A 24,379-nucleotide genomic window follows, 5' to 3' on the forward strand; every position below is an offset into this window, starting at 1 on the left:
ATCATGCATGTGGATGTTCATATGCTACTGAGATGTTATTCTCCAAAAATTATTTTTTCAATAAACAACTTATTTAGAAACATTTTGTTTTATATATTTTAAACTAAAAGCATCAAACTCTTTCTAGGACAAATTTGGAAGAGTGAAAAAAAAATAGAAGAGATTAAACAATTTTATGTTATTTGATTAAGGAGAAAAATAAGAAAAGAAAAAAAAAAACCAGTTGTTTGGCATCCCTTTGGGAAGCAAAGAACGGGATTTTTATTTATTAAAATGACTAAAATTATAATTATAATGTTAATTATTTTTCTTCCATGACGTAAAATATATATTAAGAAAAAAGAAACATCTCGTAATTTCTTTTTCTTTCAACTTTTCTATCCAATTAAACAATGATCAGTTTTTTGTCCAACTTATTTTGTATGGTAACATTAAAATTCTATCCATTTGTATTAATTCTCCAAACACATTTTTTTTCTTTTTCTTTTTCTTTTTTCTTAGCTTCTTTCAATCTTAATAATCTTAATTCTATCCATCTCTTATCAAGCTTTTTTTTATCTTTTTTCATTTTCTTTCTATTTTAATCCTTTCACAAAAGGATAAATAACTACAAACATGTTTTTGTTTGAAAGATTTTCACCTCAGTTTTGTAATTAATTTAAAATTGGTTAACATGTTCTTATATCATTTAAAAAATTAAGTATATATTTAATTAAATCTTATAAAACTAATTTATAAATTTAAGTTTATATATATATATTATATTTCAATTTTATATTTAGATAGAGAGAGATCTCTATATGAAAACAAGATCAAGTTTATCCAATTTTGTACAAACTGAAACAAATTTGAACATATCCAAACAGGAACAATGTGCTGTGAAAAATAAATGAAAGAGGTGAAGAGTATTATGATAATAAAAAAATGATACACTGTTCTCCTTTATAATTAATGCCCTTTTATCTATTGAAAAAAATAGTAATGTGGTGAGATATAGCACCCGTGCTACATTTTCTCCTTTACACTGTTGATTGATGTGAAACATCCCTTTCTTTTGTTTTCCTCTCTACTCCACCACCTCCTTTTTGGTTCTGAAAATCATACACCCCTGCTCTGAAACAGAGACCCAATTGACCAAAAGTCTGAAAAGGTTAGGTAAAATGCATTATGACTTTCCATTCCTCTTCTTTAATGCTTCTTCAACGCTTTCTGTGCTTCTTTTCAAACTTTTCTGCCTTCTAACTGACCCAAAATCACATTTTTACCAAAAAGAACTTTCTGGGTGGCCTTAGAATGCCGAGGTTTTGGTTGAATGGTGACTGTTGAACATAGACTTCAGCTACCTGCAATGTTAATGCTAATGGGATCTTTACTTTCTGTTAGGTATCTCACTGCTTCTACGTGAATTCAATGCTCTTTTTCACTCCCTTTGTGTACTTTTTATTTTCAAATGGTTACTATTGATTGCTTCATCCTCACGCTGTTGTAAAATGATCCCTTTTCTTTATTTGAGCATCCTCTCTCCTGAAGTGGGTTGTTTTTTTTTTAATTTGCATTCAGATTTAGTAGTATTTTCTTCTTCTTGTTCTTCCAGTATTTGATGTTGGCGTGTGTTGGTGATATCAATTTTTCACCTCGTTGTTTGTCTTTTTTATGTATGCAGTTACAGTTTGGTCCATTTTACCGAGTGTTGAAAAATTTTGGAGGTTGGGGTCTTCCGAGTTGTGTGGAAAGCAATGATCTTCTAGTGATCCTTTGAAGCTGAACGAGTATATTATTTCTTTTGGTTTCTGAAATGGAATTGCGAAGATATTGCCCTATGGCTTTTGTGCGATGGAGTTTCTTGGCTTGGTTTATTTTCTTTTCTGTGGGACTTGAGACCCTTGCCAGTTCCTGTGACCAGCATGATTTGTTGGCCCTGAAGGAATTTGCTGGCAACCTTACAAAAGGGTCTATTATCACAGCATGGTCAGATGATGTTTTCTGCTGCAAATGGGTTGGAGTTGTTTGTGATGATGTGGTTGATGGAGGTAGTAGAGTGTCCAAGTTGATTCTACCTAGAATGGGTCTTAACGGCACAATTTCAAGTTCTTTAGCTTATCTGGATCAGCTGAAAGTGCTTGATATTTCGTTCAACCGTCTCCAAGGTGGATTGCCTTCCGAGTTCTCTAATTTGAAGCAGTTAGAAGTTCTTGATCTGAGCCATAATATTCTGTCTGGACCACTTTTTGGTGCACTCTCTGGTTTACAATCCATTCAGATACTGAATATTTCTAGCAATTTATTTGTTGGAGATCTCTTCCAATTCGGGGGATTAGAACATCTCGTTGCTCTCAACATAAGCAACAATTCATTAACGGGCCAGTTCAATTCTCAAATTTGCAGCTTCTCTAAGGGTATTCATATTCTTGATATATCACAAAATAATTTTTCTGGTGGTCTTGAATGGTTGGGAAACTGCAGCACTTCCCTCCAAGAGTTACATTTGGATTCCAATTTTTTCACTGGCTATCTTCCTGATTCCTTGTATTCAATGTCAGCATTGGAGCAGCTCTCAGTCTCTATGAACTACCTCTCCGGTCAGTTAAGCATGAAGCTAAGTAACCTCTCAAACTTAAAATCTTTAATAATTTCTGGAAACCGGTTTTCTGGGGAGATCCCAAATGTTTTTGGGAATCTTTCGGACCTTGAACAGCTAATAGGGCACTCCAATTCATTTTCTGGATCATTGCCTTCCACCTTGGCCTTATGCTCAAAACTTCAAGTTCTTGATCTTCGAAATAATTCTTTGACAGGTTCTGTTAGCCTTAATTTCTCTGGGTTGTCTAATCTTTCCACGTTAGACCTTGGTAGTAATCATTTTAATGGACCCCTTCCAAATTCTGTTTCCAATTGCCATGAATTGACAATGTTAAGCCTTGCAAAAAATGAATTAACTGGCCAAATCCCCGAGAGTTATGCAAACCTCACTTCACTTTTGACTCTGTCTCTCTCAAACAACAGTTTTGAGAACCTATCTGGGGCGCTTTATGTACTGCAGCACTGCAAAAATCTCACAACTCTTATCCTCACAAAGAATTTCCACGGTGAAGAAATTTCAGAAAACTTAACGGTAAGCTTCAAGAGCCTTGTGGTGTTAGCACTTGGAAATTGTGGTCTCAAAGGCCATATTCCTGCTTGGCTGTTAAATTGCTCGAGATTGGAAGTTCTTGATTTGTCATGGAACCATTTGGAAGGAAGTGTCCCTTCTTGGATTGGTTGGATGGATCATCTGTTCTACTTGGATTTGTCAAATAATTCTCTTACTGGAGAAATACCAAAAGGTTTAACAGAGCTGAAGGGCCTCATATCCCTAAATTATCATATATCAAGTCTTTTTTCATCTTCTGCTATTCCTCTCTATGTCAAGAGAAACAAGAGTGCCAATGGGTTGCAATATAACCATGCTTCGAGTTTCCCTCCATCAATATACTTGAGCAATAACAGATTAAGTGGAACAATATGGCCTGAAATCGGTCGTTTGAGAGAACTTCATATCTTAGATTTAAGCAGGAACAACATCACCGGCACAATTCCCAGCTCTATTTCTGAGATGAAGAATTTGGAAACATTAGACTTGTCTAATAATAATCTATACGGAACTATTCCTCCATCATTTAACAACCTCACATTCTTGTCCAAGTTCAGTGTGGCATATAATCACTTATGGGGAACAATTCCAGCTGGGGGACAATTTTCAAGTTTCCCAAATTCAAGCTTTGAGGGCAACCTTGGTCTTTGTGGAGAAACATACAATCATTGTAACAAAGAAAAAACTATCGACATTTCCACTCATTCATCGGGTAAATTCGGTAAAAACAGTGTCCTTGGCATCACAATTGGTTCAGGAGTGGGCCTTGCACTACTTATTGCAGTTATTCTGCTAAGAATGTCAAAGAAGGATGAGGATAAACCAGTGGATAACTTTGATGAGGAGCTTAGCTTTCCAAACAGGATACCCGAAGCAGTTGTCACTTCAAAATTGGTGCTTTTTCAGAATTCAGATTGCAAGGATCTCACAGTTGAAGATTTGATCAAATCTACCAACAACTTCAACCAAGAAAACATAATTGGTTGTGGTGGGTTTGGCCTTGTCTACAAGGCAAATCTTCCAAATGGTAGAAAGGTAGCTGTCAAGAAACTTTCAGGATACTGTGGTCAGGTAGAACGAGAATTCCAAGCAGAAGTGGAGGCACTCTCTAGAGCTCAACATAAGAACCTTGTTTCACTCAAAGGTTATTGTCAGCATGTCAACGACAGATTGTTAATTTACTCCTACTTGGAGAATGGAAGCCTTGACTATTGGTTGCATGAGAGCGAGAATGGAAATTCAGCTCTACAATGGAATGTAAGGCTCAAGATTGCTCAAGGTGCAGCTCATGGACTAGCTTATTTGCACAAGGAGTGTGAACCACATATTGTGCACAGAGATATTAAATCTAGCAACATACTTTTGGATGATAAATTCGAAGCTTATTTGGCTGATTTTGGACTTTCAAGGCTACTTCAACCCTATGATACACATGTTTCAACAGATTTAGTTGGAACTTTAGGATATATTCCTCCAGAATATAGTCAAGCACTGAAAGCGACATTCAAAGGTGATATTTACAGCTTTGGTGTTGTTCTTTTTGAGCTTCTTACTGGTCGAAGGCCTGTAGAAGTCATTGTGGGGCAATGCAGCAGGAATCTAGTGTCTTGGGTGTTTCAGATGAAATCTGAAAATAGGAATCAAGAAATTTTTGATTCAGTAATTTGGCACAAGGATATTGAGAAACAGCTCTTAGAGGTACTAGCTATTGCTTGTAAATGTATAGATGCAGATCCAAGGCAGAGACCCCATATTGAATTAGTTGTTTCATGGCTTGATGGTGTAGGATTTGATGGCTCTCAACAGTCATCATCTTAAATCACTGCATTCATGACATCTATCTGGTTTTTGATTGTGTATCATTGAGTCAGGAAATACCTATATAAGGCATCTTTGTAGTATGTCCCATATTTTTATATGGCTGCATTTATTGCAAGATGACTGGAATTCCATGCAAGAGAATGCTGATATAATTTACAGGGTAAGTAGTTAATTTAATACAAGCATTGACATATTTTGTTTTTAGTAGAATAAGAGAAAAAAAAAATAACACTACTCAAACTTTAATTCTATTAGTTTTGTTTGAACTCTGATCATGGATGAAGTAATTGAACATGTTAGATAACTGATCTAGTTCAATCAGTTTGTCATTTGTTAGTTTGTGTACAATTATCTCATCCCACAAAGTTAAGAGTATATATTATGCTTCTCAAACTGGTGCAAAGGTTAGAAAGTTAAAAACTCAACTACGTACTCCAAAAAACGAGATCACTCAATCAGCATTTATCTTCTTGATATCAAGAAAATTGTTGATACCTTTGTTGTTATTGGTTCTGTGATTACAACAAATGATCATGTTGAAGCCATTTTGAATGGTCTTTCTGAAGAATGTGATGGTTTTGTTATTGTCGTTTTATCACATGTTGATTCTTACAATATTGAAGAGATAGAGTCATTCCTCTTATCTCAATAAGAATGTTTTGACAAACACAAGTTCACTGATCATGTTCTTATTCAAGCTAATCTTGCCTCTAGACCCTTGTCTTCTACTACTATCAATTATAATTCCAAAATAAGGGTTCCCGATCTCAAACTAGATCCTACTACTCTTCAAACAAAAAAAATGCACTTCAGGATCAAAGAACCTGAACAGATGTTCTTGGAGCTCTTCGCAGAGCAGTGTCAAATTCGTGAGAAGATTGGTCATATTGCTCTTCACTGTTGCGATAGGTATAACCTAGATACTTAAACTAATGTTTCACCTCATCATTCTCAATTTCTTCCCTCAGAATCTGGTGATAATATGTAACATCGGTCTAGGATGTCACTAATATCTTAGCAAGTTACCTAATTAACCTCTGATATTGCTTTAAACGAAACAAGAAATTAAAAGATTTCTTTATTTCTCAAACTTATAAACAATTAAAGTTTTCAGAAATAAAATCCTACAAAATAAATTCACTATTTATAAAAAACATAAAAAATCTTATTACATTATTTTATTACATTTCTTAATAATACTTTCTCCAATAAATCTCAATTTGTCTTCTTATTGTTATGCATATTCATTCACATCTGCACTAATATTGTACAACTGCATTAACGTACGCTCCTGTATAAAAGTACTATTATTATAGTCACATGACAAGTCTAGGGTGAACTAACAAAACATTGAAATATCATCGAAATAATATACATCAACAATAATAATAACACACAAACCTTAAATAACATGGTGTTTCACCATACAATTACACCATTTGTTTTACGCGACCACAAAACATGTCATGCACAATTGTCCAAAACATATCATCACAACATATGATATAACCATCAATGATCTCACCATCACCAACTAAATTTTTGTTGTAACTCTTGCTCGCAACTAAACAACAACAATTAACCATTTGAGCAATCATTATTCTTGCTTCTCACAAATCTAATGGATATGGTTTACTCCCCATCTTCGATAAGAGCTTTACAACGAAGTATATAAGTGTCATTTTTTATTACATTCCTTAAAATCTTTTATGTGAAATACATAAATATCACTTTCTACTACTTTTTTTGAAAGTTTCCTCTACAAAATACATATGTGTCACTTTCCATCACTCTCCTTCAGAGCTTCTCTAGCGAAGTGTATAAGTGTCACTTTTCATCACTCTTCTCTAGGACTTCCTTGAAAAAGCTCATATTCAGTATAATTATTAGAGTTACCTTTCTTAATGTTCTTCTAGAAAAACTTGCAACCGAATACCATTCTCTAATATTTTTTCAAATACACCATCTTTCGTCGAGTCACCACATATACAATTTTAACAAATATATATATATATATATATATATATATATATATATATATATTCATTTCATCAATATATATTCATTTCATCAAATTACCATAATATCAATCCATAACACTGTATTACCTCGCTCTTAAAATATTCTCATAATATTTAAATTATTGAATATTTATTTTTTTTAAGTATACTAAACCGCCGCATACCATTTTCACTATCTTCCAAAATATATTAGAATCTACATAGATACCACCATTTTATATTAATTTTCCCCATAATCATGCAAGTACAAACATTTTAACACATTTATTATTTTAACGTATCTTATAGCAATGGATTTTTAAACAAGCTTCAAGTACTATACTCTCCACTGCACCCACACTAATTTATAAAATTATTCTTAACATAATCTGATTTAAGAACTGTTCCAACAATTTACAATAGCTAAGCTTGACTTTTATATAATATAACCCAAACTGTCAACTTATTTCTCAACTTATTTCTAATAGATAAATTAATTTTTATAATATTTCCATTTCCAATTTACCAATTTGTTTTACACATCTAACCAAAATTACCTATGGTAATTTGTTATTTAAAGTCACCGTACTACCCACCACCAAAATAATTTTACGTTTATGCTGCTTGTAAGGCCCACTTTATTTTTCTACCTTTAATTAGAAGGGATGTCCCAAATCTACTGGGCCTAAGGGCTGGCCCATAAGGTGCCAAGGCCCTAAAACAGCCAAGAGTCCCCTTTCAGAACGCTCTGTTAGGTTACTCATGGCTCTTGGTCAAGCTAGCTCTAAGCTCAGCTCGTCTTCACATAAGTTAAACCTCAGCCCCTACTGGTTCCTTTCAAAGTTCTTTTTTGTATTTTTTCGTTAGAGGTCCACTTTAGTAACCTCGTTCCTTTTTTGTGCCACTGTTCCAGTTCTTAGATCTATTCTTGGAGCTGCTGGTTCTGTTGGTTTAAGAGTCGAAGCCCGATATTAGCTCCTTTCGAGGTAAGAGAAGCTAGGGTTCTGAGTTTTAGTCTATTTTGGTCTGTTTTGGAAGTTACTTTATGTTTGCATATACTGTGCATTGCTGTGAATGTATGGATTGCCTTGTGTTGTTGTTTTGGATGTGAAAATGCGACTGTTGTAGGAAGGCAGTGGCGAGATCTGTTGCTCTCGCCCAAGCGAGACCGACTCGCCCAGGCGAGACTGATAGAGGCAGACCAGGGTGACACACACAAACTCTCGCTCAGGCGGAGTGCCCTTGTTTTGAGCAAGGCACTATCTCGCTCAGGCGAGAGATGCTCGCCTAAGCGAGAAGGCGTGAAAGCCTTGGGGTGCCGGTGCAATTTAGCCCAGGCGAGGAACCTCACCTTTGGGCGAGGGGTTATCTCGCTCAAGCGAGGGAGGGCTCGCCTAAGTGAGTGTGCAAGAATCTCCCAAGGCCTCTGTCGCGATCTCGCCTAAGCGAGAGCCTGTAGCTTGAGCGAGGGGACTCCTCTCGCCTAAGCAAGGGCTTCTGGCTTAAGCGAGGTCTACTGCAGACCATGCTATTTTCTTCGCCTGGTTGTTTTGAGTTGTTCAATTTATGATATATTCTATTTATTGCATGCGGCATATGAAATGTATGACCAAATCTGTGACTATGAACTGGATTGATGTGATTGTGTGATCTTGGCACGGGAATCGAATGATGTGGTTGATAATCAAAGTGGCATGGTATTGGCATGAGATAAAATTATATATTCATGAGTTGGAAAGAATGAGATAGTATGGATTCAACATGGAATGTGAATGAGGATGGACTACAGAGGTTGGTATGGGGTTTTAAACGCATGAATAATATTGTTTGGTTGCTTAGATATGTTTGGTATGAGGTTAGTACGTAATTCCTTGAACATCCCTAGGTGGGATTTCAGGGTCGTGCTTCAGTGGTCGGGACGTAATTCCATGACCCCTATTAGTGGGAGTTCATGGTGGTGCCCTATCTATATAGTCTGGTAAGGATTCAAGGTAAGATTGCATCCTGACACTCTAAGGAGTCAGTTAGTCTCACTTAGAGCGAACTGACTCTTGTGGTGAGAGTAGTAGGAGGCCTGAAACTCATTAAGGGCTAACCTTGTGTGTGGGGAAATTGAAATATTGTAACACTTGTAACATTTAGTTCGAGGGTGAGCAACTCAGGGGTGAGCAGAGATATCCACCACAAGTGCGAGCATCCGCTGAATCCGACCAGATTATATGTATCCGGATGAGTCGAGTCATAGTCTAGTGTATTGTTTGAGGAGTCATAGCATGTTTGGATGATATATATTGTTGGACTGTGTAATGGCATGTGACTGCTTGATGAATTGTTTCTACTCTAGCTTACCCTGTTTGTTTGTTTGGCTATCTTGTATGTGGTTCTTCTCCTTTTGCGATGATCATCAATTTATTGATGTGAGCAGATGCGAGAGGTTCTCGCGGTCAACAGGGGAATGGTGACTCTGCTACTTAGCCCGCTTGGGCTAGATCCCGCTTAGTGAATTTTTCTTGTAGGACCACGGCCCATGTATTGGTTGTTCTTTAAATTCCCAATTTTATTACTGTTAAATATTTGTATCTGGTTCGTTTTGGCATAGTTGGGTGTCTTGGATTGTATGGAGTTGTGTTTAAACTCCAAGACTGCATTTATGTATTATCCTGTGTAACGCTTCCTTTAATTTTATTTATTAATTAAATTAGGTGTTACAATATTACCTAGATTTCAACAAGTTCACTTATGATTTTTTTATTTTTACTTTGGTCGAAATCTCGTTTTTTTTTTTTTTTTCAAGTAAAAGAATTTCCATCAACTAATAAGTTTAGAAGAATGACTAATATTATATGTTTTTTGAAATTAAAAAAATAAGGATACATTTGATTTTAGGGAATTCTGGTGTCTTTTCTTTCTTCTATGTTAATTTTCATTTTAGGGAAAATGAGTTTTAAATGATTTGGTGGACTGTGTTGGAAGATGTTGATTGAAAACGATTTGTTTGACTTTTGAGATATAAATATTTCATTAGCCGATTGGTTGTTATATATACATTCATTTTTTTTTTTTTGGTAATAGACTACTTATTTTAAGAGCTGAACTTTAGTAAGTGATACTGTTTCTTTTCTTAAAACAATACACAATGTTTTAACTTATGTAATGTTTTTTCTTTAAATTAAATAGATATAATATGAAAATTAAGTTGTTTCAAGCAATGGCAGAGCTTACTTGGGGTAAGGGTGGTCACCGTCCCCCACAATTTTTATTTCTTTTTATATTACATTATATATATATATATTATTTATTTTTAAATTTTTTAAATTTTTTAAATTTTATGTAACATATATTGAAAATTTATAAAAGTTAAATTAAGTATTTTTTTATTTATTTTATAAGCCATAAAATTTAATATTAATAAATAATAAAATATAAAATTAAATATGATGAAGAATAAAAATATTTATTAAAATCTTTTTTATTTTCTTTCTTATTATATTTTTAAGATTTTCACAAATTATACTGATCTTTCATTTATTTTTTTCTCACACTTTCACATGTTTTTTTTCTTTTTGTTTTGAAAAAAAAAAGTTAAATACAAATTTCTTATTTTTACTTTCATCTCCATTTCTTCTCTTACATTCACAAAGTAGAAATGTAACTCTCGTATCACTTGATACTGAAATATTTGTTTAATATTTAATATTATTTTTTATCACATGAGCTTTATATTCATTTTTTCTATGAATATGGGAGAAAAAGGATTATACTATTTGTTTATTCATAACCATCTTTTGATTGAGACTTGATTGCCATTGATTATTTCTTTTAGTAACTCTTAATTTTTTATTTTTTAATTAAATTATGATAATATTTTTTAATCTTAAAATTAAAAAGAAATACGTATATTGATGAAGAATAAAAGAACAAATTTATTTGTTAAAAGTGATAAAAATAAAGCTATGTGTGACAATGAAAATAATATTAATTCAATATCTTATTTTACGTATCTTGAATCATGATACAAATGATCATGTTGTTCAATTAGAGGAATGTATTTTATATTAATTCTTTGAAACATGTTTATATTATTGAAACATGTTCAATAGTTGAAAATTTTAGTTTTGATTCAATTATTGATGAGTTCAAAAATCCGAAAGAACGAAAGACAATCTTTCATATACGAGTGATTTTTCTTTTGTAGGTACAAATATACTAAATTATTTATTCATTTTTATTATATTAGTGACAATAATTAAATATGTAAATTTTAAATTTTAATTATATTATTTTGACTCTCTTAACATTATTAGTCAAGATCCCTACAGTGTAACACCCCATTTAATTAATAAACATAATTAAAGGAAGTGTCACACTAAAATAATATAGCAGCGCAGTCCTAGAGTTTAAACTTAACTCATTACAATTATCCAAGGCACACCATGATGCCAAAAAGGAACCAGATATAAAGCTTAATAGAAAAAAATAGGAATTTTAAAGACAAACTAGTACATGGGTCGTAGCCCTAAAGAAAAGCCCAATAAAATATGAAGTCTAGCCTAGACAGACTATGCAGCGGAATCATCTCTTTCCTGTTGACCACGAGTACCTCTCGCATCTGCTCCCATCAATAAATTGATGATCATCGCAAAGGTAGAGGAACAACATACAAAGCAATCAAACAAGCAAAGGGTAAGCTAGAGCCAAAAGTGGTTTTATCTCACAATCAGATATACTCTCACAGTCCAATATGCATACATCATCCAAGCATGTTATGACCTTCCAATCAATACACTAAGACTTGACTCGACTCATCCGGATCATCTAGAGACATATAATCTAGTCGGATTCAGCAGATGCTTGTACTTGTGGTGGATATCTCTGCTCACCACCGAGCTGCTCACCCCCGAGATAAGTGTTACAATGTTTCAATCCCTCCCACACAAGATTAACCCTTAATGAGTTTCAGGCCTTCTACTACTCTCACCACAAGAGTCAGTCCGCTCTAAGTAAGACTAACTGACTCCTTAGAGTGTTAGGATGCAACCTTACCTTGAATCCTTGCCAAATTATATAGATGGGGCACCACCATGAACACCCACTAATAAGGGTCATGGAATTACGTCCCGACCACTGAAGCACAATCCTGAAATCTCACCTAGAAATTTTAAGGAATTACGCACTGACTACAGACCAATCAAAATCAAACAATAACGGAATACTCATCATGCATATAATTTCATATCAATCTCTGTAACCAATCCTCATTCATATCACATGTTGAATCCATACCACTCGTTATTCCCCATCCATGAGAATATGGGTTTCATCTGATACCAATACCATGCCTCTTTGTTACCAACCATCTCACTTGTTTCACATGCCAAGACCACACAATCACAACAATTCAATTTATAACCACAGCTTATACCATGCATTTCATTTCACAAGCCTCATACATTATATAGGGTATATCTTAAATCAAAAAATCCAATTAACCAAGCAAAGAAAAACAGCGTAACCTGCGGCAGATCTCGCTCAAGCTAGGAGCCCTCGCTCAGGCGAGAGGAGTGCCCTTGCTTAGGCGGTAGACCCTCGCTTAGGCGAGATCGCGACAAAGGCATTGGGAGACTTTCGCAGGCTCGCTTAGGCGAGCCCTCCTCGCCTGAGCGAGACAACCCCTCGCCTAATGGTGAGGTTCCTTACCTAGGCTAAAACAGGAGCAACATACCAAGGCTCTCACGCGTTCTCACTTAGGTGAACGTCTCTCGCCTGAGCGAGATAATGCCTCGCTTAAAACAAGAGCTTTCGCCTGAGCGAGAGCTCGAGTGCAGCCCTGACCTGTTTCTGCAAGTCTCGCCTAGGCGAGACAGACTCGCTTGGGCGAGTGTATTAGACAATGCCAACCATCTCATACATCCACAACAGCATACAAGCTCAATAATCACGAAACACAAGCAAGACAACAACAATCACACCAAATAAGAAGGCTCTAGCTTCCCTTACCTGAAAAGGGGTTATACGAGACTTCAACATTGAACCACGGAGCACATCAGCTCTAGAACCATACTGGCAAACTGGAAATAGCGAGCAAATACAGAAACCCCAACAGTGACCATGAAACTAGACTAGAGAGGAAGATAAGAGTTAAAGAACACTTACGTGAGCAGAATCAAGATCAAGCTAAACGTGAATCTGCGTAAACTTCGGAACCCTAGCAAAAGAAGATGACAGCGACTCTAAGGAAGTGGGTCTATTTTACGAAAGTGAGCAGAAAGGTTAGAGTTATGGAAGATTAGGTTTGGATTTCTCTTTTGGGCCAACCCTTAGGCTCAATAAACTGGGGCAGCCCTTAAAATAAAAGGGGCAGGGAAAAATGGGCCTTACATACAGAATAACTTTTACTTTTAGCCGTGAAAAAATTGATAGGACACTATTTTATTTAAACCAATATCGTATAGTTAACAGATTTAGAGTGATTTATTTTTGTAATTATGAAAATGAATAAATTTTAGAACAGTTGATAAAATAAATAAGTTGTGTTTAAACTAACAATTTAGTCTCAAAAAGTTGTATGTGGAAATACAATTTTTATTATTTTTCTAAAAGAAACTTAAGTGCGACTTCGAATTCAATTTTTTTTAGCTAAATATTATAACTTTTAAAACATAAGAAATAAATAATAAATTATTTTTGAGTTAAGAGGTTTAGAAAGATTGTGGAATTATATATCTTTTTAAATAATAAGTTATTTTAATTAAACAAAAAAGATTAAAATTGTGTAATAAACTGATAAGAAAAATACTACGCAATATTATATTTATATTGCCAATATAAATGTTCAGGTGAAGAAGATAAATTTTATATAAAATAAAGTATTATTTCACTTCTACCATTAGAAAAACATTTAGCGTTTGTAGTCCAACGGTTAGGATAATTGCCTTCCAAGCAATAGACCCGGGTTCGACTCCCGGCAAACGCATTTGGTTTTGGTAAATTTTATTTTTCAAGATTGATTGTGAATCTGGGAAAAAAAATCTGTAATATGACAGTTGTAAATTTGCAGCGGGCATAACTTGCTCCTCAAAGGACGTGGTTTAATTAAACAGGAGAAGTAGTGTTTTATAAAATAATTTCTGTTTTCTTTATAAAAAAAATTAAAGATAGTTTTAAATCACAACTTTCATTATTTTAATTAAAAACAGCTATATTTGAAAGCTCGTTTTATAAAATGATATTTTCTTTCTTAGATATATAATAAGTAAAAACTTATCCTTCAAATTACAACTTGCCCGCTTTTCATATTTTTTTCTTTATAAAACTCATCCATTTCATAATTATCTAAATACTCATATAAAACTATATACAGTATACTTCAATATAAATCCGAGGATTAGAATAAAATATATAGTCTTTCAAAATATGATTGTTTACATATTACCATGATTATAAATCACAAAAATAAGCAACATTATTAAAATAAATTTTCAACTTAAGAAAATATAGGTATAAAAAAAATATTATGATTTTAATATTATTTAATAACTTACCTAGGGATGGAGGGTCCATGGGAAAACTTATTGCATAAATAATATTATTTAATCTGTAGATAAAATAAAAAAATAAAAAAATTGATTTTATTGTTAACTCTCACTTGATTGACTATATGATTTTAAACAAACCCTCACGAAAAAACACTCCAAAAGGGTTAAGGAATCAAATTCTTTCCACCCTGAAAATGTGTGCTTTTGAAAAACCTTAAATCTAAGTCTTGATTTCTAGGTTTGAATATTTCATTTAAGTTCAATTCCTCCATTTATGAACCCTTTTACGAATAACCACCTACGTCGCCCCTTTATCCACCTCACCAGCATCAAAACCCTAAACTATGCTTTCTTCTCCGACGATGATGAAAGAAATCACTCCCTCTTCGACTCCATCTCTAAATACCCTGCCAATGCGACCATTATTGCCCTTTTCCTCTTCCTCCATTTCCACCATATATATATATATTGTTTGTTTATAATCTATTTCACAATAATTTCTTTCAATATACCACTTTATTGGCTCTAGTACTCATTCTAAATTTTAGTATAATACTTTCTTATGTGTATGTTATTTAGTTCTATGTAGGTCTAGTCTCTAAGAAAGTCTTCGGTGACTATTTCCATAGAAAAGAAAGTTGAACATGATTAAAACATAATGCAAGAGTAAAGATACATGACAGGATAACAAATTAGTAGATAAGCAAAACCTTATTAAAGACTTTTGTTATTATATGACTTATTCAATGCTAAAGGAATAAAGCTTCCTATACTGCTATATTTTAAGGACATTATTGATTAGTGTGATGGGGCAACCTGTAAACAACTAAAGGTTAAGATTGGTTGGTCTGATGTTGCCTCATTACTAAAAGGCATAGTAATAGGACTTCAAATTTTTTTTGTAAATATTTGATGCAGTTAGTAACTATAAAATGAAAGTTCTGTTGTGAAAATTAACTTGTTGAATTTATCAAAAGGTGACATAAAGTTATGAATACCATGTAAATAAGGTTTTTAAAATATGTCCAAAACTCAATTTTACCCATAGACAACAAGTGTGGAAAATTATCCACGAATTGTGGTCCATCAATATTACCTACAAAGGTAGAGTCATGGGAAATTACCCATATATATATATATATATATATATATATATATATATATGTATATATATGTGTATGTATGTGTATATATATGTATATATATGTATATATATATATACATATATATACATATATATATATATATATATATATATATATATAACCCATAGAGTATGAACAGTGGAAAATTATTCACGGATGGTTGTCCGTATGTATTAACCACAAATTGATATTGAAATTACTTACACTAAGATTACATACAGATCTTGCGTCGCCGACAATACGTGAGTAATTTCTTATTATCCACGAAATTTTTCTATCAGCCACGAATTTTGTCATAGGTAAATGTAAATTTTTTGTAGTAGTAAAAAATATTCAACAAGTGAAATATTTGTTGAAACCTTTCAAAATATTGTATCTTAGCAAATATTAACATATAATTGAATAAACTTACGAGTAAACATAAGACAATGAATAAAAATAAGTACATTACAATTCAAACCACACATGTACACATGTCGATGTATGCAAGAATGAAAAGACCTAGAAAATGGTTATTTACAAGTGATAGTATATTTAAATTAAGGAGACTACATTATTTTAATAATAAAACGCTAAGGTATAAATAGAAATTTTATAAATGAGTTTCATTACTTTAAAACACTCTAACTCTCTAGAAACCGCTTTTCTAGAAATCCTCCGCCTTTTCTCTTCTTATGCTTACTCCTCGCTTGTCTGTTTGAAGATTGGAGACCATTAGAGTGATCCTCTTGGCGAACTCTTCCTTTTTGTCTGATTAGTCTCTCCATGAGTAAGTTGAATTTCTATTCTTTTTCCCCTTGGTCAAATTTGTTTTCTAGTTTGCATGCGATCTCCTTTTGGTTGCATGTGTCGTTTACATATTCTATCTAAGTTTATGTTGATAAGTGATCATAATGGTATGTCCTTATCATTTTTGTAATCTTTCTATGTGTAGATAGAGCATCATGTGGAGATAGATGTGTTTTGGTGCTTTTTAGAACTGTTTGAGTTGTCTTACAAGTGAGGGAAACTAATAATACTTGTTTTAAGTTGAGTTGCTTGGTTAATTTTCTAAAGCTATGTTGAACTGTGATTTGAGGTGATATGAGATTGCTTAATCTATTATAGATATGTGTTGATTGTATGTCTTGCCAAATGTAAAAAGAATGATTTATTTGAATTTGTTTATGATTTGGAAAGCCTTTGCTTTGTTCTTAAATTGAGTAATATGACTAGACTTGAGTTAAGATTATGAATTTTTAAGTAATTGTAACTTTGTTAAATGGGGATTAATTCAAAAGGAGTCCAATTACTCAATTAGAACTAAAAAAAGGGTAATTTTGTGTACTTTTACACCACTAGACGCCACTGATAGCATTGGGCGCCCCTTAGACAATGGGTTCTCTATGTTAGTCGTTGTTGGGAGAGGGGTCTACTTGTTGGGTGACACCAACGTTAGAGAGCTCACTAACTTGGTGTAGTAGGCCATCCCTTAAGGTCGTCGGACGCCATAAATTCAAATCAAATCTTGGGAGCTCTAGGGGTGCTATCATTGGGTGACCATTGAACTCGCTAGGCATCGGAACTAGCATTAAGAACCATATAGCTAGCGCTCAACGAGATTCTTCCAAGGGTACCTCTGTTATAGATTCATTGGTTGGGATTTATGACATTGGGCAGTAATGAGTCTCATGTTTTCTTGTTTGAATTGTAATGATGAAATTATTGATAAGTATGTACATCTATGATAAAGTATGATGATTGTAATTGATCTTGAATGTGATAATGGTTAATTAGGATGAAGTAAAGTATGAATTGGTTTGAAGAAAGGAATTCCATGGGGGAAATTCCATTTGTTATGTATTTATTTAGTGTATGCATCGATGTATGGATTCAAGCAATGAGATATCTTGACGTTATAATAACCATTCACACTCATGTTTAGTAGAATGATTATGTTGTAAGAGTAGTAAAAGTTCCTAATCTAGGGAGTTTTCCTTGACCTAAGATGAGAAGAGGATTAACCTTATGTGTGGTAAGTTAAAATCCATTGATAATGATTCTGCAAAGTAGTATAAGTCACCACAAGTGCACATCTCTAGTGAATTCGATATTAATGCATGTATCTGGATAATAGAGTTTATAAGAGTCTTTACATGTTTAGTTTCTCCATGATTATTTGAAGTGTATGACATTGTACTACAATATATTTACTTATTAGATGGATGCATGTTCTTTTTGTAGATTAGTTTACCCTCTCTAGTTCTTGTGTTTCTTGTGTTTGGTTTTCTTATTTTGTAAAGATCACCTTTATTGGTGTGAGCATATGAGGAAACATGTAGTGAGGTGCCTCAGGAAGGTGACATTGTTGATGTTGTCTAGATTGTTTGGGCTAGAATTAATATTTTCTATAGCATATTTTAAGAAACATTGTAGTATATGTTATCAGTTTTATGTCCCTTGAGTTGTATATGTAAAATATCTAATATGCCATTATGGTTATTTTAGATAACTGTAATAGTACAATGTTATGTTTTGCTCTGCTACGTATTTATTATCAGCTATATAATGTTTTATTTAGTAGTTTTACACTATTAAGTGAGATGTTACAAAGAGTGTCTCCCTCTAACTTCTCACCACATGATATTTTAGTATATATGACTTAGATCATAAGTAAAAAAGAATATTTATTATAACATAAGTGTCAATACTTAATAAAATAATAATTCACATATTATCTCATATATTAACTCATATTATACAAGTCTTATAATTCTCGATAATCATTTCCATAAAACATAATTCACTTAAAAAATCACCAATAAATTAAATGTACCAACTAATATTCACTTTACATTTATAATAAACATTTAAACACATTTCATCAATAGAGAAAAATAAATAAATAATTCAATTTTTTTAGTTTAAGCAAAAATTGGTTTGCTTAAGCCAAAACTTTCTCATTTTAGTTAAAATAACTAACTTTCAAGTATGAACCTATGTTCTATTTCCCCTTTTCGCTTGAGAAAAAAAATCTTTCCACTTAAGCGAAAGTATCATAAAATCAACTTCATATAATAGAACATATATACTTTCAAAGTTTAACCCAAAAACAATTTAACAAATATAATTCTCAAATACATTCAAAATGATAATTACAATTTAAAATTCACTCAAATATTATTCTTCATTTATTTCAATTCAGTCTTAATCGTTCAACTTGTAATTTAATATAAATGAAACTATACAAAACTAACCATATTTCATCAAAATCGTATTCACAACTTTAACAAATTACATACGTTAACTTGCATAATCTAACCACTAAATCACCTTGTTATCGATAATGTTTAATTCGAACATTCTAAAACAATCTTCTATTAATCAAAACTTAATAACATTTATTTTTCAATATTCAAATAGTTTTTCAAACATATTATCCTTGCATAAAATCCAAAATCTTTTAACCAATTCACCTGTACATCCAAATCATCTAGTCAAAGGATCTATAAAAAAACCATAAATAATTTTTCAATTGTAATCCTTTATTCCAAATAAAGTTTTAATAGAAGTAAAAACTTAATAACAACCCAGAGACCAAGAACAAAATATGAGATCAATACCAAGAACAAAATATCATATCAATTTAAAAAATATAAATAAAGATAGATCTTATATTAATAGTTAATTTTATGATGTTAAATTATATTTAAAATTTATTTTTTAATATATTATTATAATTATTTAAAATTTATTATTCTTATGAGATTTATTATGTTATTTATTGAAAATAAGTTTAATTATATATTGAAAATAAGTTTAATTACTTTTTTATTTCTATTTTTGTAAAATAATGTCAAGTCAGTCCTTAAGTTATTTTAATCTCAATATGATTCTGATTATTGAAAAATCGATATAATTTAATCTTTTTCATTAAGATTGATATTAAGATTATGTTAATTACACTAACAAAATAAATATTATTTTATTAACAACTTTAATTCTAATAAAACATATTTTATTTATTTAAAAAATTTAATAAATATGATTAAATTATATTAATATTTTAAAAATCAAAAACAAGTTAAAACTAGAAAAATTGAAAGATTATCTTAACATTTTTAGAAAAAAAAAAACCTTGAAAATATACATATCAATAATATTAGCAGTTAAATTAACTTTTAACATATAAATTAATAAATCGATACACAAACTAATTTTATATATGAAATAAACTTAAAATTCACTTTTGTAAAATACGTTACGATTCACCTTTTAATAATTTCACATGTATCATGAAATGGATTAATGGAACTATCATATACTATATAATATTTATGATGTTCATGCTGTTGTTGATGTTGACATTTAATACATATATAATGTTGAAGACAGTGTCAACCGCAAAAGTAAATAGATACGTCGACAGAATTAATCATAGATCAGATCCGCAGTCAAAAGTTGACATTTTTGAACAATTTTAAGTAGGTTTGAGATAACCAAAATCTGCGCAGAAGTTTATTAATAGATAAGATTATGACACCTCATTCAATGAGAGTCTGATGAACAAGAACAAAAATTAATGAAAGAAAAATGGCTTTTTAGTAAAGGAAAATGAGAGAGGACAAAAATAAGAAGTTTATTAGTTATTATCTATATGTTTTGATCATTCAACATCATCTTTAAATTTTATCATCTAAGTTTTTACTTATTTTAGTATCATATTAAACATAAAATGACTTTCTTTTATAAAGATTAATGATAAATTAAGACTATTTGTATATATGTAGCTAACTTTCTTACACATTTAATATATGATAGAATATGTGAAAATTGAAAATGTATAAGAGAAAATATAGACGGTAAGATTCATTAAATCATGATGTAGATGATAAAATTCATAAATTATGACAGTTAAATGGTAAATTACATAGTTAAATTCAGTTATTTTAATTAATTAATTCATTTTTATTCTTATTTTTTATATTAATTTTCATTTGTTAAATGGTTGTTAAAATGTATCATGATTTAGCACATCCAAAACAATTTAAATATAATTTTCTCTTCTAACTTTCTTAGATAATTTATAAAGATAAAATTGTGAAATAATTTGTAGACTAAAACAAATTACCTGAAATGCGGTAATTAATTATAACGGTATTATTTTAACAAATTTAAGATTGAAATATTGATATCGTCTATAAAAACAAGAAATTTAAAAAAAAAAATCTTGAAAAAAAAATGTACTATCTTTACAATATTATGAAATATTTCTAAAATACTCACAAATAATATCTTTTTATATTACAATTAATTATATAATAATTAATTATTTAATAGTTCCCAAATATAAATAATATCTTATAATAAAATAATTGATTATCTTCATAAATATTCCATGTAACAATATGTTTAATATATCAATATTGGTTTATTTATAATCCAAAAAATCTATAAATATAACGCCTGGTATCTCACTAAATTCACTTTTAATATTTCATTCATATACCCAATATTTACTCAATATCCTTGAGTATAAAAAATCCTTTCCAAATAAATCTTCTTTATGTTTTTCTTTAGAACTCCAAACTTTTTTAACAAAATATAATAACTTAATTTTAAAAATTTTAAAAGCCTCATTATTTATCTCAAAGACACTCAACCAAATTCGGTCATAAAGTGGAAAATTATATTTTCAAAGTTTTCATAAATCTATAGCCCTCCCTTGCCTTCACATATTCGAATAAATCAAAACAACACTTCTGTCATTGTCATAATGATGATTAGGACCAATAATGCTTCTTCTTTATTTCTCCTTTATGAAAAATTGAAGTGTACAAGTTAGGTAAAAGTAAATTAAATAAATAATATATAAAAAATCCCTTATATTTAATATTTTAAAATTTTGATTTGAAGGCGACAATAACACTTTATTCAAAGAATTCAATATTCTTTATTCTAATCTAGATTTTATAATGTTATTTTGTTTTCAAGTAATATTGAACGATTGATCTATTTGTTTGAACTTCTATCAATTCACTTGTTTAATTCGGATAAGGCCAACCATTCTAGCCAAAAGTCCAAGACAACCTTTGAATAAATTATATAATTTAAATATGTCACTTAAGATGATCCTTCCCCCTTTAAACCATCATTTTGGTAATATTTAGATTAGGAAAGGATTTGAGGGAGAATGTCTAAATAGATTTAAGTTAAGGATGCCAACGGGGCAGGGCGGAGACATGTTTCACTATCCCATACTCATTCTCGTAAAAGAAATTCATCTCCTCCCAAATTCAATGGATATTAAAGTTTTATCTCATCCCTATCTCACAGGGTAACGGGTATAATCTCGTACTCATACTCATACCCGTTTCCTTACTACTTCCATATAAATTTTAATTAATTTTTATAAAATAATAAAAAATTACGGTAAAGGAAACATAATATTATGAAATATTCAATATTAGGAGGATGATGGTTTCTTCGATATCAAATACTTTGAAATAAATTATAATTATTTACATTTTAGATTGGAATACCAAATAAAATTTCATAAGAATTAAAACATTTATTAAATTTGCAAACTGCAAACATTAATGAAACCTAGTTGATAAAATTTAAAAATATTTTTAAAAAAATTTAAAGGAAAAAAAAATTCAAATTAAAATATATTTTAAATGTATGTTTACTTCAATTTTTTAAATTTTAATGAATCTATTTTTTTATACACTAAAAAAATGATAATACATCACTTAATCAAAATGACGCAAATAACAAATAATAAACATAATAAAAAAATTTAACATGGATATTGTATCTTTTGAACTCCAATATATGTTGGATGGTGATAAAAAAATATTCATGGTAATTACATTAATTTTTGATATTGTAGTAAATAAAAGTTATTTATACAATTATAGTGAAAAATTACAGTATGATTGATAATGAGTTAGAAAATAAAAAATAATTAGATAAAATATACTGAAATAGTATTCTACATGATGAAAACAAACAACAAATAAAAATATTAAAAAATTAACAAATGTATATCTTAGAAACTATTGAAAGAAATCGCACAAAGGAAAACGAATGTATAATTAAGAGTATGATAAGATGAAAAATACCTTAGACATCTAAGAACACTTTTCAAATATCAATATATATACTCAATGGTTGAGAAATAATTGTTTTAGCGAAACAAAAGAGTTCTTCAAATGAAACAAAAATTAATAAAAATAAGTAAAGATTTTTTTTATATTACCTAGTAAATGAAAGATTTATGTTATTAAACATTTAAAATGAGAGTATTAAACATACTCATGTGAAAAGAAAATATATAATAAATAAAAATATTAAAAATAATAGAAATATTCAAATATGAGACATAATTTTTTTTTAATTGACATACATAATTTTAATATAATTACATAAATGTTATGATAAGATGAAAAATATATTGGAGATGCGAATGAGTTTCATGACAAATGAAATAATTATAAGAAATAAAAAATTTAATATATATATATATATATATAATATAGGGTTACTTAATTAATTGTGAATATTTTAATAATGGAGATATGACGGGGACATATATTATGGCGGGAATATGTACATCCCCATAACCATCCCCATACCCAATTGAAAAAGTCGGGGATTGCCAATACCCATACTCATACCCAATCAATACGGGGATTTCTCATCAAAACGGGGACGAGTTCGAACAATACCCACAGAGACAGGTTTATTTGCCATCTCTAATTTGAGTACATACACATATAATTATGGGATTGTTTGAAAATTAACAAATTTGAAGGAATGAACGAAGAGATTTAAAAAGAAAGTCTCTGGTTGGTAACGCCTATGTACAAATTTCTTTTATAATAATTTAAAAATAATTTCTTCAATTGTTCAAGTTGCTTATTCAATTATACCAATTTATTAGAAGTCATTGTATAAAGAGCTATTAACATCAATTCAATTTTGAAATTAGGTCAATAGAAAACTTCACCTTGTGGTAGTTTACGTACTTGCTTTGAAAATACATCTTAGAAACTCCTTCATCATTGAAATCTTTCTTGTCTCTCCTTCCTTGTTCGTCTCTAGGTGTGTTAAAATCACATAATACTTGGTTCCCTCTTTCAACCCACTCAACACTTGGTTTGCAGATATCATTTCTAATCCTTCAAGTTTGTGAAAATCACTTTCCTCTTATTGCAATCGATAAAAATATAATTAACGGATATCTAATCTATTTCTAAGATTACCCTTGCGAAGGTAAACAAATCAATTTGACTTTGAATTTGTGTCCATATATCACAAGTGGACATCTAATACAAACTAAATTGGTTGATACTTTTCCTGAAGCAATGGTGGAAACTAGAAGCTCACACTACAACTTGCTTACATGCAAACCCAACTCTTCTACATACATGCATGACACAAAAAGATTGTGTCACTCGAGATTCAAACAATACATTCAAACATCTACAAATTAGGAAGCATACATCTTCTATAAAGTTAACTCTTCGAGTTGTCTCTACTCTTGTTAAGGTAAACACAATTCAACCTTGTATTTTTAAAATCTCAGATGAAATAAAGTAAGATTTCAAGAAAATTCATTTTAACATTTCTTGTTATATACCGGCAATATGAAATAAAACTTAAAAAAAAAATAGAAACAAGATAAAAAGAAGCGTAAAAATATTAAAAATATTAAAATAATATAAATAATTTTTGCTATTAAAATAATCTAACACAATTATA

At 30.8% G+C, this 24,379-nt stretch overlaps 1 protein-coding gene and 1 non-coding gene across 7 annotated transcripts; both read left to right on the top strand.

The window, feature by feature from the left end:
- The first annotated feature begins 1,017 nt into the window (after nt 1-1,017).
- LOC114170007 (phytosulfokine receptor 2-like) lies at nt 1,018-5,040 on the top strand. 6 transcript variants are annotated; one of them, XM_028055463.1, is made up of 3 exons: nt 1,018-1,155; nt 1,273-1,383; nt 1,664-5,040. In XM_028055463.1, exon 3 carries the CDS (start codon nt 1,796-1,798, stop codon nt 4,946-4,948), a length of 3,153 nt encoding a protein of 1,050 aa, XP_027911264.1. In that variant the 5' UTR covers nt 1,018-1,155; nt 1,273-1,383; nt 1,664-1,795; the 3' UTR covers nt 4,949-5,040. The 6 variants fall into 6 exon arrangements, with proteins under 6 accessions (XP_027911264.1, XP_027911265.1, XP_027911268.1 ...); XM_028055464.1 differs by having other exon boundaries at nt 1,018-1,150; XM_028055467.1 differs by lacking the exon at nt 1,273-1,383.
- An 8,812-nt stretch (nt 5,041-13,852) lies between these two features.
- TRNAG-UCC lies at nt 13,853-13,924 on the top strand. Its single transcript has one exon. It is a non-coding gene; the product is annotated as a tRNA-Gly (tRNA).
- Nucleotides 13,925-24,379: the final 10,455 nt, after the last annotated feature.

Source organism: Vigna unguiculata, chromosome 11 (genome assembly GCF_004118075.2).
Source record: "Vigna unguiculata cultivar IT97K-499-35 chromosome 11, ASM411807v1, whole genome shotgun sequence".
Taxonomy (NCBI): Eukaryota; Viridiplantae; Streptophyta; class Magnoliopsida; order Fabales; family Fabaceae; genus Vigna; species Vigna unguiculata.

What these genes read in the sequence shown, in the direction of transcription:
- LOC114170007 (XM_028055463.1), top strand. Translation starts at nt 1,796, where the DNA reads ATGGAATTGCGAAGATATTGCCCTATGGCTTTTGTGCGATGGAGTTTC.